General features: G+C 46.8%; 2 protein-coding genes and 1 pseudogene across 4 annotated transcripts; all 3 read right to left on the bottom strand.

Annotated features, from left to right (window-relative positions):
* Positions 1-4612: 4612 nt before the first annotated feature.
* Positions 4613-5326, bottom strand: LOC122011344. The gene has a single exon (XM_042567727.1). The coding sequence runs from the start codon at positions 5324-5326 to the stop codon at positions 4613-4615; it is 714 nt and encodes a 237-aa protein (XP_042423661.1).
* A 3275-nt stretch (positions 5327-8601) lies between these two features.
* Positions 8602-10907, bottom strand: LOC122010414. Of its 3 annotated transcripts, none has more exons than XR_006119884.1 (3): positions 10258-10907; positions 9745-9946; positions 9277-9556 (listed from the first exon to the last, which is right to left on the bottom strand). XR_006119884.1 is itself a non-coding variant. In XM_042566947.1 (2 exons), exons 1-2 carry the CDS (start codon positions 9770-9772, stop codon positions 8706-8708), a joined length of 417 nt encoding a protein of 138 aa, XP_042422881.1. In that variant the 5' UTR covers positions 9773-10907; the 3' UTR covers positions 8602-8705. The 3 variants fall into 3 exon arrangements, 1 of the variants encoding a protein (XP_042422881.1); XR_006119885.1 differs by having other exon boundaries at positions 9745-9910; XM_042566947.1 differs by lacking the exon at positions 9277-9556 and adding an exon at positions 8602-9094 and having other exon boundaries at positions 9745-10907.
* Positions 10908-10959: 52 nt separating this feature from the next.
* On the bottom strand, positions 10960-14856 carry LOC122011342 (annotated as a pseudogene).
* Positions 14857-15728: the final 872 nt, after the last annotated feature.

Genomic DNA, 15728 nt, shown 5'->3' with positions numbered 1-15728 from the left:
GACACCTACTCTTGTAGTGTCCCTTCTCATTGCAACCGAAGCAAATGATATGGTCCTTTGACTTTGCTTCGGTGGAGGTGCTCACTAAGTTGACCTCCAAGATCTCTTCTTCCTCCGTCTTGGATTCTTCTTCAACCCTTGAGGATGTTGACGATGCTTCTTCATCCTCCTTCTCCTCCTTGGAAGTTGAGCATGACTCAACTTCCGTTTGCTCCTCTTCAACTTGAGCAACTAGACCCATCTCAATGGGTTCTTCGTCCTCTTGTGTAGATTTAGGTTCTTCTTGTAGAACCATCTTCACCTTGCTCCACAACTCGTGGGCGTTCTTATACTCACCTACACCATTTATCACATGATTAGGCAAAATATCAATCAATATAGATATTACCTTTGAATTTGCCTCCGATCGTGTGGTTTGCTCTTCCGTCCAATGTCGTGGTCGGAGCCTTTTTCCCTTCTTGTCTCTTGGGACTTGGAACGGGTACTTGATCACCATCATTGTATCCCAATCCGTGTCGAAGAAGACTTCCATCTTCATCATCCAAAATGTGATGTCCCCAAGGCTTCCTCCTTCAAACTTTGGCGGTTCTATCAAGCCGATCATCTTGTGCTTCCTTGGCGGTTAGTCCAACGGAGAGCGTCCTCGCTCTGATACCACTTGTTGGGGATCGATGGCCGGCTTGAAGGGGGGTTGGATAGACGACACCCCCAAATACTCGCTTCCTACGTATTTGTTAGCACAGCGGAATACAAATACAAATACGAAAGCTAAAGACTAAGAATGAGAAAGACAAGCAAACCAATTGACACGACCGTTTAACGTGGTTCGGAGATTAGGGCTCCTACTCCACGGCTGTCCGTAAGGTGGACGATCCCGATCCTTCAATGGATTACTCCCCAGTAAACTCCGGCTAGCTCACGTAGCTCCTTGTGGGTGGAGAAACCTCACCACAACCCTCACAAGAACTCTTTTGACGCTAGGGCACAAGTAGCCTACTAATAGAGATTAACCACCTCTATTTCGTCAACCTCAACCAAGCTCCCAAGACTTGGTTATATAGGCTACGGGTTGGAAAACCCCGCCTACCAGTCGACTGCTAAAACATGCAGTCGACTGCCTCTGTGAAAATTCGATCGTTACATCCTAACGACTCGATTCCACACTAACCGAGCGAACAGAGACATTCTGTTCACTACCAGTCGACTGCACCAGTCGACTGCTAAAACATGCAGTTGACTACTACAGTATTGCTACAGTAACGCTACAGTAAAACCCTAAAACTAGGATTTTACTCCGAGTACAATCTCTCATGCACTCGTACCCTCACCCTTACGACTCATTTGACACTTCATTTGCAGCTTTGACCTCTTGCCTTCAAGCCTACTTCCTTTGGCTCTCGTCCCTCGGATGCATTCAAGCCCACGGCTCGTCCCCAATGCCATCCTTCGCGTATGCCTCGAAGTCGCTTCCCTCGACCCTTGTCCTCGCTGTCTTGTCCACGGTCCCTCGGATGCTCCATCCTTCATCGGACCTGAAGCCATCAACCTGAGTCGCATGTGTATCCTGCAAACCTGCACAACTCAAATACACATATCAAATACAAGGGTGAACCTAACTTAAACCCTTTGCCCAAACACCAAAACACATGGTCCCACGGACCATTGGGATTGCTCCAACAAATAGTTGCTTCCCTATTATTTTGTAAATCTATCTGAGCTACAAGGAAGGTTTGTGTCGTTGACCGATCAGTACCCAGGTGGTTAAGGAACTGACCATCTTTGCTAACTCATCTGCCTTCTCATTCTCCGCCTTGGGGATCTTGGTTACTGTGATTTATGCAAATTCCTCTTTCATCTTCTCATAAGCTTCTCGGTATACTTGTAATTTATCACAATTTATCATAAAGTTGCCGGCTACTTGCTGAGTTACTAACTGGGAATCTGAATAAATGATTACCCGGGCTGCCCCTACATGCCGGGCTGCTTGTAGTCCTGCCAACAAAGCCTCGTATTCCGCCTCGTTGTTAGTGGCTCAAAAATTCAATCAGACGGCCAATTGGAGTATGTCCCCTTGGGGAGATATTAATAAAACCCCAACCCCGCTTCCTTGGTGAGTTGCTGACCCATCTACATAGACCTTCCAGGTTTCTTCAGAGTTGGCCTGATGAATTTCTGTTAAGAAATCTGCCAAGGCTTGTGCTTTGATGGTTGTGCGCTGTTGGTATTGTATGTCATATTCCCCTAACTCCGTCGCCCACTTGATAAGCCGACCTATAACTTCTACATTAGTCAAGGCTCTTCTCATGGTGCTATTGGTCAAAACTGTGATAGGATGCGCTAGGAAGTAAGGTCTTAACCACCGAGCCATAAGGACCAATCCATAAACCAACTTCTCGAAGGTTGTGTATCAAGACTCGGCCCCTTTTAATAGATGACTGAAGAAATACACTGGTCGTTGTACATTGTCATGTTCTTTAACAAGCACAGCCCCTACGAACTCGGGGGTAGCTGATAAGTAGACTCATAAGGGTTCTCCAACAACTGGCTTGAATAAATATGGTAGAGCCTCCAAAAACTTCTTCAGCTCCTCAAAAGCTCGAGTACATTCTTCATCCCATTGGAACTTGGAGGCCTTCCTGAGCACCTTGAAGAAGGGAGCAGCCCGGTCTGCGAATCTGGAAATGAATCTTGACAGGGGTGTTATTCTGTCGACTAGCTTCTGGGTTTCCTTCAAATTCTGAGGAGCCTTCATATCACGTAATGCCTAAACCTTTTCTGGATTAGCTTCTATCCCCTGCTCGGTCACCAAATAGCCCAAGAACTTTCCTCCCTTAGCTCCAAACAAGCATTTTAAGGGGTTCAACTTCAACCCATACTGCAAGAGAGTTTTGCAGGTTTCTTCTACATCCTTGATCATATTCACGGCTAATGGAGATTTGATGAGTATATCATCCACATAAACCTCCACATTGCGCTCAATTTGTTCCCGGAAGATCTTGTGCATCATCCTTTGGTACGTGGCTCTTGCGTTCTTGAGACTGAAGGGCATAATAGTATAACAGAATGTACCATCAGTCGTAATGAAGCTAACCTTTTCCTGGTCTTCCATCGCTAAAGGTATCTGATGGTATCCCTGGTAGGCATCCAGCATGCAGATCCTCTCACAACCGACTGTTGAATCCACCATCTGATCAATTCGGGGCAGAGGATAGCAATCCTTGGAACTAGTTCGGTTGAGGTCTCGGAAGTCTATGCATGCTCTCTATTTATTGTTGGGCTTCTTTACTAAAATCACGTTAGAGAGGCAGGACGGGAATTGCACCTCTCGAACATATTCTGCCTTCCTGAGCTGATCCACCTCGGCTCTGATTATTTTGTTCTGGTCGGCGAAGAAATTCCTTTTCTTTTGCTTGACAGATCGGGAGTCTGGTAGTAAATGCAACTTGTGTTCGGCTACCTCAGGCCTGACGCCAGGTAATTCCTCTATAGACCAGGCGAAGACATCCTGATTACGGATCAAGCATTGGACTAACTCTTCCTTGAGAGGAGAAGGAAGGTCACTCGCCAAGCGAGTTAGACTTTCAGGTCGTTTAGCGTATAGTTGCACCTCCTCCCAAGGGATGGGTTCTTCAGTCATAGGCAAAGATTCTTCTTGGACAGCATGAACGCCCCCATCTTGCATCCTTTGACTCTTCCTAGCCTCCACCCGCACCATATCAATGTAGCATCTGCGAGAGACCCTCTGCTCTCCCCTGACTTCCCCGACCTGCTCGCCAACGGGGAATTTGATTTTCTGATAAAAGGTAGAGACAGCGACCCTAAATTCGTGCAGGGCGGGCCTTCCCAAGATGACATTATAAGAGGAGGGGGAATCAACCACTATAAAAGTGCTCCTCCGGGTGCGCACCAATGGCTCGGTGCCTAAAGATATGGCCAGCTTAATCTGACCCATTGACTTCACCTCATTGCCCATAAATCCATATAGAGACATAGCCACTGGCTGAAGTTCAGCGGCGTCAATCTGCATCTCCTCGAATGCAGCTCTAAATAGAATATTGACCGAGCTCTCGGTGTCAACGAAAACCCGACCAACTCGGATGTTGGCGATGATAGCTTTGATGATAAGGGCATCATCATGAGGCAGCTCTAGACCTTCCAGGTCTGCCAGCCCGAAGCTGATAACAGGTCCAGCAGCCTGCTCTTGGCTGCATCCAATAGTATGAACCTCCAAGCGCACATGGGACTTGCGCGCTCTTCCTGAATCTCCATCAGTTGGTCCTCCGGAGATCATACCGATCTCTCGGACGGCGGCGTTGCCTCTATTCTCGGCTTCCCGCGCTCCTTCTGGCTCTTTCCCCCGACCGGGTTGATGAGTACTGGGCCCTGCTAAGTCGGGTCGGGGTTGCCCGGCCTATCCAGCCGCGGTTCGTTGCTCTTCCATCATCTTGAGCACTCGAGGGGCTAGCTCGGGCGGTGGTAAGTCTAATTTGGCGGTCCGCTTGGAATCTCGAGCGAACTGGAAACAATGATTAGTATCATGTGTATGAGACCGATGATAAGTAAAATACCGAGTGTTCCAGGGTCCAGGCCGGGAGGCATGCACGGCCCCGACTCAGGGAGCTGGTCTGATCTCTGGCCCGGGATGAAAAGTAGGTCTGGCCTCCAGAGCTCGTGGCAGAGGTTGAGGAGGTGGTTGAGGCACCCTTCCTTCCGGCTTGTTGGTAGAGGGAGGCGGTCTTTCGGCTTTCCTCCAAGCCGCTTGTGCTTCTTCTACTTTGATGTAGCAGGCAGCTTTCTCCACCATCTCATCAAAGTTTCGAGTGGGATTTTTTATGAGATCTCTGAAGAATTCTCCCTCTCCTAATCCATGAGTGAAAGCCCTTATCAGAATCTCTGAAGTGGCGGTGGGGACATCCTGGGCCACTTGATTGAAGCGGTTGATATAACTTCTTAAGGGCTCGGTCGGACCTTGCTTAAGAGCAAAAAGACAATGATATGTCTTTTGATATTTTTTGCTGCTGGAAAAATGGTGAAGGAAGGTCATCTTGAAATCCAAGAAACAGGTGATGGATCCTTGAGGTAGCCCATCAAACCATTTTAATGCAGAGCCAGCTAAAGTGTTCAGGAAAACTCGACACTTGGCAGCATCACTGTATTGATGCAACAGGGCTGCATTTTCAAACTTGCGTAAATGCTCTTCCGGGTCTTTGCTCCTGTCATACTCTCCGATCGACGGGGCCCTATAGCCCTTAGGCAATCTTTCATTCAAAATCCTGACCGAGAATGGTACTCTCTCGTCCGGATCTTTTGGGAATACTTCTGGCATGACGAGAGCCTTCCCTTTCTTCAAGTCTAGGGGCAAGGAACTTTCGGCCATGGAGACTTGAGGCTGTTCTCTCTTGAAGCTGAGGCCATGGGGCTCCGGCTGATAAGACCCCACGCTAGGCTCACGATGAGGAACCTGAGGAAACCCCTCGGGCTGTTTTCTCTTAGAGCCCCGATCTGAAACAAGATGGGCTCTTTGGAAGCTTCAGCAGGAGCTTGACACGGTCGGGAGACAGTAGCTTGCTTCTCGGAGGCTACTCGCCTCTTAGCCTCCTTGAAGAGTTCGTATTCTTTGGCGGTCATGGTAACATTGATGCGGCCAGACTCCTCCATCTTCACATTCCGGATCAGGTTGCTGTGTTCCCATAGACGGCGCCAAATTTGATCCCGTCCGGAAGCTGAGTCGGATGAAGGCGGGCCTTGGTGTACTGGAAGTTAACGAAAAGTCGCTGAGGCGTCTGATCTACCTGGTGCCCCTCGGAAAGGTTCCCACGGGCGGCTGACGAAGGAGGACGATCAGGACGATGACCCTGTGGCTCTGCGCACACTCAGACGAGGCCACGAGTCATTAGAGACCAAAAACTAGGAAAAAAGTCCTCAGGTCAGGCCCTCTGACTCTCAAATCAGGTACTTTTTCCCAAGAAAACACAGAGAAAGTACGAAAAGTAAAGACTAGTGAGAAATGACGAGTGAGCATACCTACATAAAAGATAAAGCATCCCTTTTTATACTGCAACGGATGTTTCTAGGGTCTGGTGAGTGTCAGGCAATGTCGGGTGTCAAGCTTTGTCTGGCGGTGGTCGACACGTGGCCTCCTCCTATAGGCTGGCGGAGGAATCAAGGGGCAAATGAGCCCCAAACGGTTAGAATATTTCCTGACATGTGATGATTGTTCCCTGCAAGGCGGTTACCCTTCCCTGGCTTGCTTGTTTGTCCTGTAGTGCTTGGACCCTAAGTCTGTACTCCGCGATCTGAATCCCGATCTACATCTGTCTACTGTCATCCATGACATGTACGTCCCGATCTGTACGCCAGGTTTGTCTACCGACCCGCATATGCTACCGACCCGTATTTGTCTGCTGTTATTCCTGGCATATACGTCCCGATCTGTACGTCGGGTCTGTATCCTAACCTGCATCTGTCTGCTATTATCCACTGGCCTGTGCGTTCCGACCTACACGTACGCCCGATCTGTATCCTGACCTGCTTCTGCCCGCTATTATCCATAGCCTATACGTTCTGACCTGCCCCTGTTGTTATCCATGGCCTGTACGTTACGATCTGTATTCTGGAACTGTATCCCGACCTGCATCTGTCTGCTATTATCCACTGGCCTGTGCGTTCCGACATGCACGCCCGATCTGTATCCTAACCTGCTTCTGTCCGCTATTATCCATGTCTTGTAAGTTCCGACCCTGTCCTGCATATCTTGTTTGGTGAACTCCTGACCTGTCTTATTTGGCCTCCGCCTACCCTGCAAGTCCTGATCTGTATACCGATCTGTATACCTTAGTCCACCTATCATGAACTATGTGTCCTGGTCTGCATATCCTGACTTATACGTCTTAGTCCAACTACGACAGTCCTTGCCTGTACGCCTTAGTTCGTGTCTGCATATCCTGACCTGTCTGGGTTGGCCTCCGCCTACCCTGAAGTCCTGATCTGTATACCGATCTGTATACCTTAGTCCGCCTATCCTAAACTGTGCGTCCTGGTCCGTATATCCTGACCTGTATGCCTTAGTCCGACTCGATCTGTTCTTACCTGTACGCCTTAGTTCAAGTCCGCATATCCTGACCTGTCTTGGTTGGCCTCCGTCTACCCTGTAAGTCCTGATCTGTATACTGATCTATATATCTTAGTCTGCCTATCCTGAACTATGCGTCCTGGTTCGCATATCCTGACCTGTACGCCTTAGTCCGACTCCGCCTGTCCTTACCTGTACGCCTTAGTTTGTGTCCGCATATCCTGACCTGTCTTGGTTGGCCTCCACCTACCCTGTAAGTCCTGATCTGTATACCAATCTATATACCTTGTTATCCCTGTCTTATCCTGTGGGTCCTAACCAGCGAGCCTGAAGCTACCTATCTTAACCTGCACGTCCTGTTCCGTATATCCCGACCTGTACGTCCTAATCCACATACCTCCATCTGTACATCCTGATCCGTATCTCCCGACCTGTACGTCTTAATCCATGTCTTCTCTTAGTCTGTGCTCGCTTATCCTGACCTGTATGTCTTAGTCTGATTCCGCCTGTCCTGACCTGTATGCCTAAGTCTTCCTCCGATTACCCTGACCTGTTCACCTTAGTCTGACTCCGGAGTCCCTACTTACCTGCAGGCTTAACCCCTGTCTGTCACATCATATTGACTTTTGACTACCACATAGACCAGACCTTTGACCGACGCCACATAGGCTAGACTTTTGACCTCCGCGTAAGCTTGACTTTTGACCGCCACCCGGGCTTAACTCCTAACCACATCTGCTATCCGACCCCTCACTCACGCACCGTATCAATCTTGATTATTCATTCAAAGTTATCAATGATAACCGTGCTTAGTTTAGGTAATCAACTATTCCAGAGTAATCATATATTTCCGCCATCATCAGCAAACGTCGTGAATTCGGGAATTCAATCCAGAATGAGATTACATCCGATTTTTGAGGTTTTTATCTATTCCGAGTTTATCGAGAATCTAGCACAACAGTTCATTCTTACCGAAGACTCATCGAGGCTGGAGGACTCATCGGGGCCACATGAAAGACTCGTCGGGGCTAGATGACACAGCAGGAATGGAGGTGGCAGCAGGCGGCTCATCGGTCTCATGAACAGTTTGTCCAACAAGCTATGCTCGTTGTCGTCATTCCAGCGAGGAGCTCACACACCTTGCTCGCCGAACGTAATCACCGGAGGCCAGAGGTGGCAGTAACTCAGTCGAGGTTCGTCGAGCCGGAGGTGATAGGTGGCTAATCAAGTCAGAGGTGGTAGAGTTTCGACGAGCGACAATTTGATCGACAGTGTGCGTGAGAGAAGATCGCACTACCTTTTTTAAATCAAATATTGTTTAAACTTAGGTTTTTAATTAAAACTATATAAATCTATTTATTTATATACATCACCATTAATAATAATAATATTATTATTATTTAATGTACTAAGTTATACACTAAAATCTCCCAACAAATTTTTATGAAAATTTAAACAAACTTTAAATTATATTTTATTTCCCTTATAATTTTCTAACTCTTTCTTTATTTTTAGTATACTTAGCTACATACAAAATCCATAGTCCATTGTCAATAAACAGCGCAATTAGTCAAAACTTCTCACCTCCTGTGCCTATAAATAGTTAAACCACTGTCGACGATGTAGTCAGCCATCATTCACCAACACCGGGATCAATTTGTAGTCCCATGGCCGGAGTTGCAGCGGAGGACGTTAAGGTTTTGAGTGACCCGCTGAACCCCTTCGTCATTAGGGTTCTCATCGCGCTCCGCCTCAAGAGAGTCGAGTACGAATTCATGGAGGTGCAGTTAGCGGAGCCGAAGAGCAAGATCCTGGTGAAGTCCAACCCGGTATACAAGATGATCCCCTGCTGCTCCACCACAAAAAATCTATCTACGAGTCCGCCGTCATTGTCCAGTACATCGACAAGGAGTGGTTCGACAACGGCAGATCCTCCTCCTTCCTCCCCGCCAACCCCTACAACCGCGCCATCGCTCGGTTCTGGGCTGCCTACATCGACGACAAGTCGACAAGGTAAAGGCCCTGTTTCAAAATCCATCAAATAAAAATGTATTTAACTCCAATTTATTAATAATTTATTAATATTTACAGTGAAAAATATTAATAATTATATACAAATCTACATAATTATAATATTAACACCAACTTATTAATTTCAAAAATACAAATATTTATTCAAAAATATTTATGACATAAATCCACAATATATACACCCTACTTATATACTTATAAAATCATGGAAACTTGAATAGTATGGAAAAGCAAAAGACAACAGAAAAGGAGACATGAATTCTTGTATCGACTAGTCCACTGCCGCCTTAGCCCAGTGGTCTACTGTTGCTTGAACTCGTTCTTCCACTGCCGCCTAGGCCCGATCTTTCGTCGACTGTTCTATTGTCGAAACCTAGACTCTCAATTCTTGATTTTTTTTTCAGCCCTTAACGCTTGCACTTTAGCATATAAAGAACACGGACAGCTCTCAGCCTAAGAGTACACATAAGATTATAGATAATAAAAAAAAATCAAGACGATTATTTTGTTAATAAAAAGTAAATTGTTAGGAATCACATGAAGAAAAAAAATAGTTGGAACAGTCGAGGAACTAACAATATCAAGTAAAACCATTAAATATATGATATCGAATAGAGTACAGTTCGATCTCTTGTATCTACCTTTAGAAGAGAATATAGGGCTGAGCATGTCTCTTCTCTTGCAGACTGACAACAATCAAGTGCAAGTATATTGGCCAGCGATCTATTTATTTGTGCTGAGATAAATGGATCTAGGACAGACTTAGTAGAGCTGATCCACTGTTCATGGCCATTCCTGAACTCGTGGCTGTGAATAAAGGACAACTATTATTCAGCGATCCACCTACATGATATAACAGTTTTTAACCAGACAGAAATATGATACTTAAATGATAGAAAATAAAGTAAAGCATCTCTTAAGTCTATCTTTGAGCAAGGACTGAGATTACGAACAAGATTAGAAATTGAAATACATTGTCTGTGGTTCTAAACGACTAAGAAATGATAATTAGATAAAATACCTAGATTACAACTTCAGGCAAGATATTAACAAATTCAATGTGTTGTAAAGGAATGAATTTGCTTTTCGCCTAAAAACAATCATAGAATATCTACACTCTTAATTATCTTGTAAGGTTGTTACAAAGAATTTACCAGGAACTTGAAGTTGTTGCCATAACTAAAAATGTTGGCCATGGCTGCCAAAATCTTCCCTTTCATAGCAATGACGATTCAATTGAACGCTCCAATATCTGGCAAAATGGTATCTTAGGCTATATATTTGCAGAAATTATGCCGTGGAGAGAAAAAATCATGCTTCCATCAATTCAACTAATTCATCCAATATCTCATAAATCTGCCCCACTTCAGGATGAATTGTATCACCGGAATAAAACTGGTGAACCCTTTTTTCCACCTCAATCCAACTACATCCTGACAACTTATTTCCACCCAGTTGATTCAGTCTCTTTCTAACCTTCCCAACATCTTCCCATTTGCCATACTCGCTGTATAAATTTGCGAGCATGAAGCCATAATCCACACTCTTAGGTTTGAGCTCAAGTAGCTTCCTCAGTGCCAATTCAGCCTAGTCCTTGGCACCATGAACCCTGGCACCATTGAGCAAAGAACTCCACACAACCTCATCAGGCTCAATTCTTATATCCCTTACGATAGCCATTGATCCCGTCCGGAAACTGGGTCGGACGGAGGCTGGTCGCGGTGGACTGGGCGTTGACGGAAAGTCGTAGGTGATTCGGCTCCCACGGGTGGCTGACGCTGCTGCAGGACCCTGCGCACACTCAGACGATCCCCCCCTTCACGTTAGAGACCAAAACCCAGGGAAAAAGTCCCGGATCAGGCCCTCCGATGCTCAAGTCAGGTCCTTTTTTCCCAGAAAAAAACAGAGAGAAGAAAAAGAAGAAACAGTTGTGGAAAAAAGTGACGAGGGAAATGTGTGCGCGTACCTGCGTACGAGGGATCTCTCCCTTTTTATGCGTCCTCCTCTCTTAGAACCTGCCATCCTGTCAGAAAACGTTAGGCGCTGGGCTTTGTCCTCTAGTCCCGGACACCTGTCGTACTGCCATTTGTCGTGAAAGCATCTTTCTGTTTAGGGACCTCCGCCTTCGCACATGAATTTTGTCTTGTAGTGATGGACAGCTGGCAGGCTACTACTGGTTGTGAGGGCATCTTTTCGTTTTAGGAACCTCCGCCTTCGCTCGCACTATTGGAATGTAATGATTATCCTCGACGGACCGTTGAGATTCTCCGCACCCGCACTACTTAGCTTCTCCGATCCATTGTGACTTGCACCGGCCTCGCCTCTTCTGATCGACTCTAGCCTCTAAGTGTTACCTGCCAGACGGACTGACTCTGCTCAGCTCTGCCGATCCTGACCTGCCTCTATGTTTTGTATTTCCTGGCCCTCTACCGCAGGCCTATAGATCGAACTGCTTCTGCTCAGCTCTGCCGATCCCGACCTACCTCTGTGCTTTGTATTTCCTGGCCCTCTACCGCAGGTCTGTAGATCGAGCTGCTTCTGCTTAGCTCTGCCGATCTCGACCTGCCTCTGCCCGGTTGTGCCGATCCCGACCTGCCTCTGTGCTTTGTATTTCCTGGCCCTCTACCGCAGGCCTGTAGATCGAACTGCTTCTGCTCAGCTCTGCCGATCCCGACCTACCTCTGTGCTTTGTATTTCCTGGCCCTCTACCGCAGCTCTGCAGATCGAACTGCTTCTGCTCAGCTCTGCCAATCCTGACCTACCTCTGCCAGGTTCTGCCGCTTCCGACCTACCTCTGTGCTTTGTATTTCCTGGCCCTCTACCGCAGCTCTGCAGATCGAACTGCTTCTGCTCAGCTCTGCCAATCCTGACCTACCTCTGTGCTTTGTATTTCCTGGCCCTCTACCGCAGCTCTGCAGATCGAACTGCTTCTGCTCAGCTCTGCCGATCCCGACCTACTTCTGTGCTTTGTATTTCCTGGCCCTCTACCGCAGGTCTGTAGATCGAACTGCTTCTGCTCAGCTCTGCCGATCCCGACCTACTTCTGTGCTTTGTATTTCCTGGCCCTCTACCGCAGGTCTGTAGATCGAGCTGCTTCTGCTTAGCTCTGCCGATCTCGACCTGCCTCTGCCCGGTTGTGCCGATCCCGACCTGTGCTTTGTGACTTGCATTCCCGGGCCTTCGAATGGTGGACCTGCAGACCGAGCTGCCTCTATACAGCTCTGCCGATCCCGACCTGTGCTTTGTGACTTGCATTCACGGGCCTTCAAATGGTGGACCTGCAGACCGAGCTGCCTCTATACAGCTCTGCCGATCCCGACCTGTGCCTGGTGTTCCCCCTGTCGTCTCTCTTTGTTTTCCTACAGCTCTGCCCCTTCGATGAACAAGTCTGCCTGGCCCTTGGCTACCCCCTATGCTCAACTCTGACTGCCCCGTCAGCTTGACCATTCGACCGCCAAGTTGCCTTGACTATTGACTGCCACATCCTCTTGACTTTTGACCGTCATATGGCCTTGACTTTTCTAATCCTTCCCTCTTGGGCCCCTCCATTACCAACCGTATCAGCGAGCATGAAGCCATAATCCACACTCTTAGGTTTGAGCTCAAGTAACTTCCTCAGTGCCAATTCAGCCTAGTCCTTGGCACCATGAACCCTAGTCCTTGGCACCATGAACCCTGGCACCATTGAGCAAAGAACCCCACACAACCTCATCAGGCTCAATTCTTATATCCCTTACGATAACCATTGCAACATCAAACCTACTAGCCCGGCTAAGAAGGTCTATGACACAACCATAATGCTCAATCTCGGGATCAATTGTATAGTCTCGAGTCATAGAGTTGAAGTAATCAAGCCCTTCATCCACCAATCCTGCATGAGTACAAGCATTCAGAAGCCCTATAAAAGTGACTTGATCAGGTTGAGGACCCTCTTGTTCCATCTCACGTAAGGTTTCTATCGCCAAACTTTTATGGGACCCTCTTGTCCCTGGAGAGCCAAGCAATTGATCATGGAATTCCAAGATGTAATGTTCTTCTCAGACATTGTAGAAAAAATCCACCTCGCTTTCTTCACATTGCTACATTTGCCATACATATCAATGACTGCATTGCAAACACCGGGACTATCTCCCATGCTGTTTTTGAAGGCATGCCCATGGAGGGATTTCCCAAGCCAGAGCATACCAAGGTGTGCATAAGCGGAGAATAGGCATGATGCAGTCGTCTTATTTGGCAGTGTGCGATCGGCAACCATCCTGGAGAAGAATGAGAGCGCCTCCAAGAAAAGACCATTCTGGGTGCGCCCATAAATCACTGCATTCCAGGCAGGGACATCCCTCTCGGCCATTTCTTCAAACATGAAGAGGGCTTTCCCCATCTGCCCTGTTCGCATGTACCCGGTGAGAAGAGCCGTCCAAGACACCACATTTCTCTGAGGCATTTCGTCAAACAGACACCGGGCAGCGTTGGTGTCAGAGAACCTGGAGTAGGAATCAAGGGGCGCACTGCGCACGACGGCGAAGTCGTGGATCGGGACTTGGAGAGGGAGTGGAGAGAGCGGGCGAGGCGGGGGTCGGAGCAGGATTTGAGGGAGGGATAGATGAACTCGTTGGGGCGGGGGCACCACGGAGCATGGCGGCGAAGAGGCGGAGGGCAGCGGGGGAGTCGGGATCAGGGCGGGAGGCGTAGGCGGAGATGAGGGCGGAGTAGAGGAAGACGTTTGGAAATGATGAGGCAATCCTCGAGTAGTAACGCCGGGAGAACTTCATCACCGTTTTGGTACGGACGCGGCCCATCTCGGCGTAGGCGGCGATGAACTCTACTTCTCTGGCGGCGCCGCCACGAGCAATCTCCCATATATGGTTGCAATCATGCTGAGCTTTGGATATTCTTATCATAGGTTGCCACCCTTCTGTTTTTCCTATCATGTAGGAATTCGTTTGTTCTATAAAAACAAATAGAAATTCTTGTTTAAGAACAGAATTCACCTGGTGGTCCTCTCCTTCAGATATGCTGAATATGGCATCTGAGACTTCATCCCCTTCTTGTACTGATAATATCTCATAGTCGTCAGGGATTTCTAGTCCTTCAAATAAAGTCACTCTCTTTGTATTTTTAAATTCCTTCGGACAATCTCGTGCAAAATGGCCTTCTTCTCCACACAGAAAACATTTGCACTTTTTGTTACGCAATAAGTGTTTCTTCTTCTCCACCCTTGCATGTGTCTGATGGGGTTTGCCCTTGTAAGTTGTTGACTTTCTCAACCCATATTTCTTCTTTGGATCCTTATAATATCCGGGAATGGGCATTTGATCGCAGAAGGTTAGATCTTTCAAAGATCTGCTGAAGGCGGCCTTCTTGCATTCTTCTTCCAGATATTTATAAGTAAATATGACTCTTGGATGAACACCCATGGTGTTACCTTGATATTTTTCTTCAAATGCTGCTTTTATACGTCGACCCAGTTCACCAGGAAGTTTAAGCCAGAATTTCTCAGATAACTCTGGTCCAGTAAATAATCTTCCTGTTTTGGAGGCAAGATGCATATAGTCAGTTAGAAATGGAATAAGGTCTTTTACCTGTTGACAATTTAATCTTTCCAGATCTCTATACGCTCTGTCTTGCATATCAGTAGATCCTTGAAATGGATCTTCAAGCAGGAATACCCTTCTTATCTGGGAAATAATGTTTTGAGTGTCATTCCTTCCATCGCTAGAATTGATTAATTCCTGGTACTTATTTGGATAAGCCATTCGTCATTGTATCCATGTCAATCTTTCTGTTTCTCCAGTAAGTTTTCAATATAGTCGGCCTTATCTTGAGTATCTGCAAAATTTTGTAAGGCTACTATATTTTTAGTAATTGCTTCCCACCTTAGAAAAACGTCTTCTATTTTATGAAGCTGGGGTGGAAGTGTAAGAATTGCCCCTGTTTGTTGTTGGGCTGTAGGTAGATTCCACCATTCATTCTGATCATTATGCTCGAACTTTATCTTTGCTGTAGGTGGAGCTGCAATACTTACAGGTTCTTCCTTAGGAGCTCGAGCTCGATTAGGTGGGTATCCAACTGGATTCATGGTGGTATCAGCAGGTGGTCTGTATGCAGACTCTGCTTGTGAATAAATTTGTTCTTGCAGCTGCTTTAACTGTGGATAATCAGAAACCCACTCAGTAATTGCACTGCTACTTCCCGCAGCATGACATATTTCTTAATAAACAAGAATGTATTACACAATTAATCATTGAACAGATTGCTACACTAGTAGTAAGGGAAGTGGAGCTCTTAGGCTCAACAGAAAGAGGGGCATCTGGTTTCGGGTCAACAACAAACCCAGCACCTCAAGAATTGCAACTATGTTCCAGCAACAAAGCTAATCCCTTATGCCAAGGGTGCTACTACTGTTGCAGTGATGAAGATTGTGCAGCCGAATATGATAACTATGTTGCACCTGATCCACAATACCAACAACTGAAAGGAAAGACAATTATTCAAGAAGAAGCACCAATCAAACGTGTTTCAGGATATCAACCTCTTTCGGAAGAACAACTATTGGCTCTACAAAAGCAAGCTAGACAGTATGCAATAGAGCAACACAAATACTATGAGGAGGAGGCTTATCTAAATT

This window comes from Zingiber officinale, chromosome 8A, assembly GCF_018446385.1.
Source record: "Zingiber officinale cultivar Zhangliang chromosome 8A, Zo_v1.1, whole genome shotgun sequence".
Taxonomy (NCBI): Eukaryota; Viridiplantae; Streptophyta; class Magnoliopsida; order Zingiberales; family Zingiberaceae; genus Zingiber; species Zingiber officinale.
Note: the sequence above shows the minus strand (reverse complement) of the source record. Positions and strands in the feature narration are given on the sequence as shown.

Coding starts and splice junctions, on each gene's coding strand:
- LOC122011344 (XM_042567727.1), bottom strand. CDS start 5,326: ATGCCAGAAGTATTCCCAAAAGATCCGGACGAGAGAGTACCATTCTCG.
- LOC122010414 (XM_042566947.1), bottom strand. CDS start 9,772: ATGCTCAGCCCTATATTCTCTTCTAAAG. Junction 9,095..9,744: donor CCCTATATTCTCTTCTAAAG/GTAGATACAAGA, acceptor ATTTTGAAACAG/GGCCTTTACCTTGTCGACTT.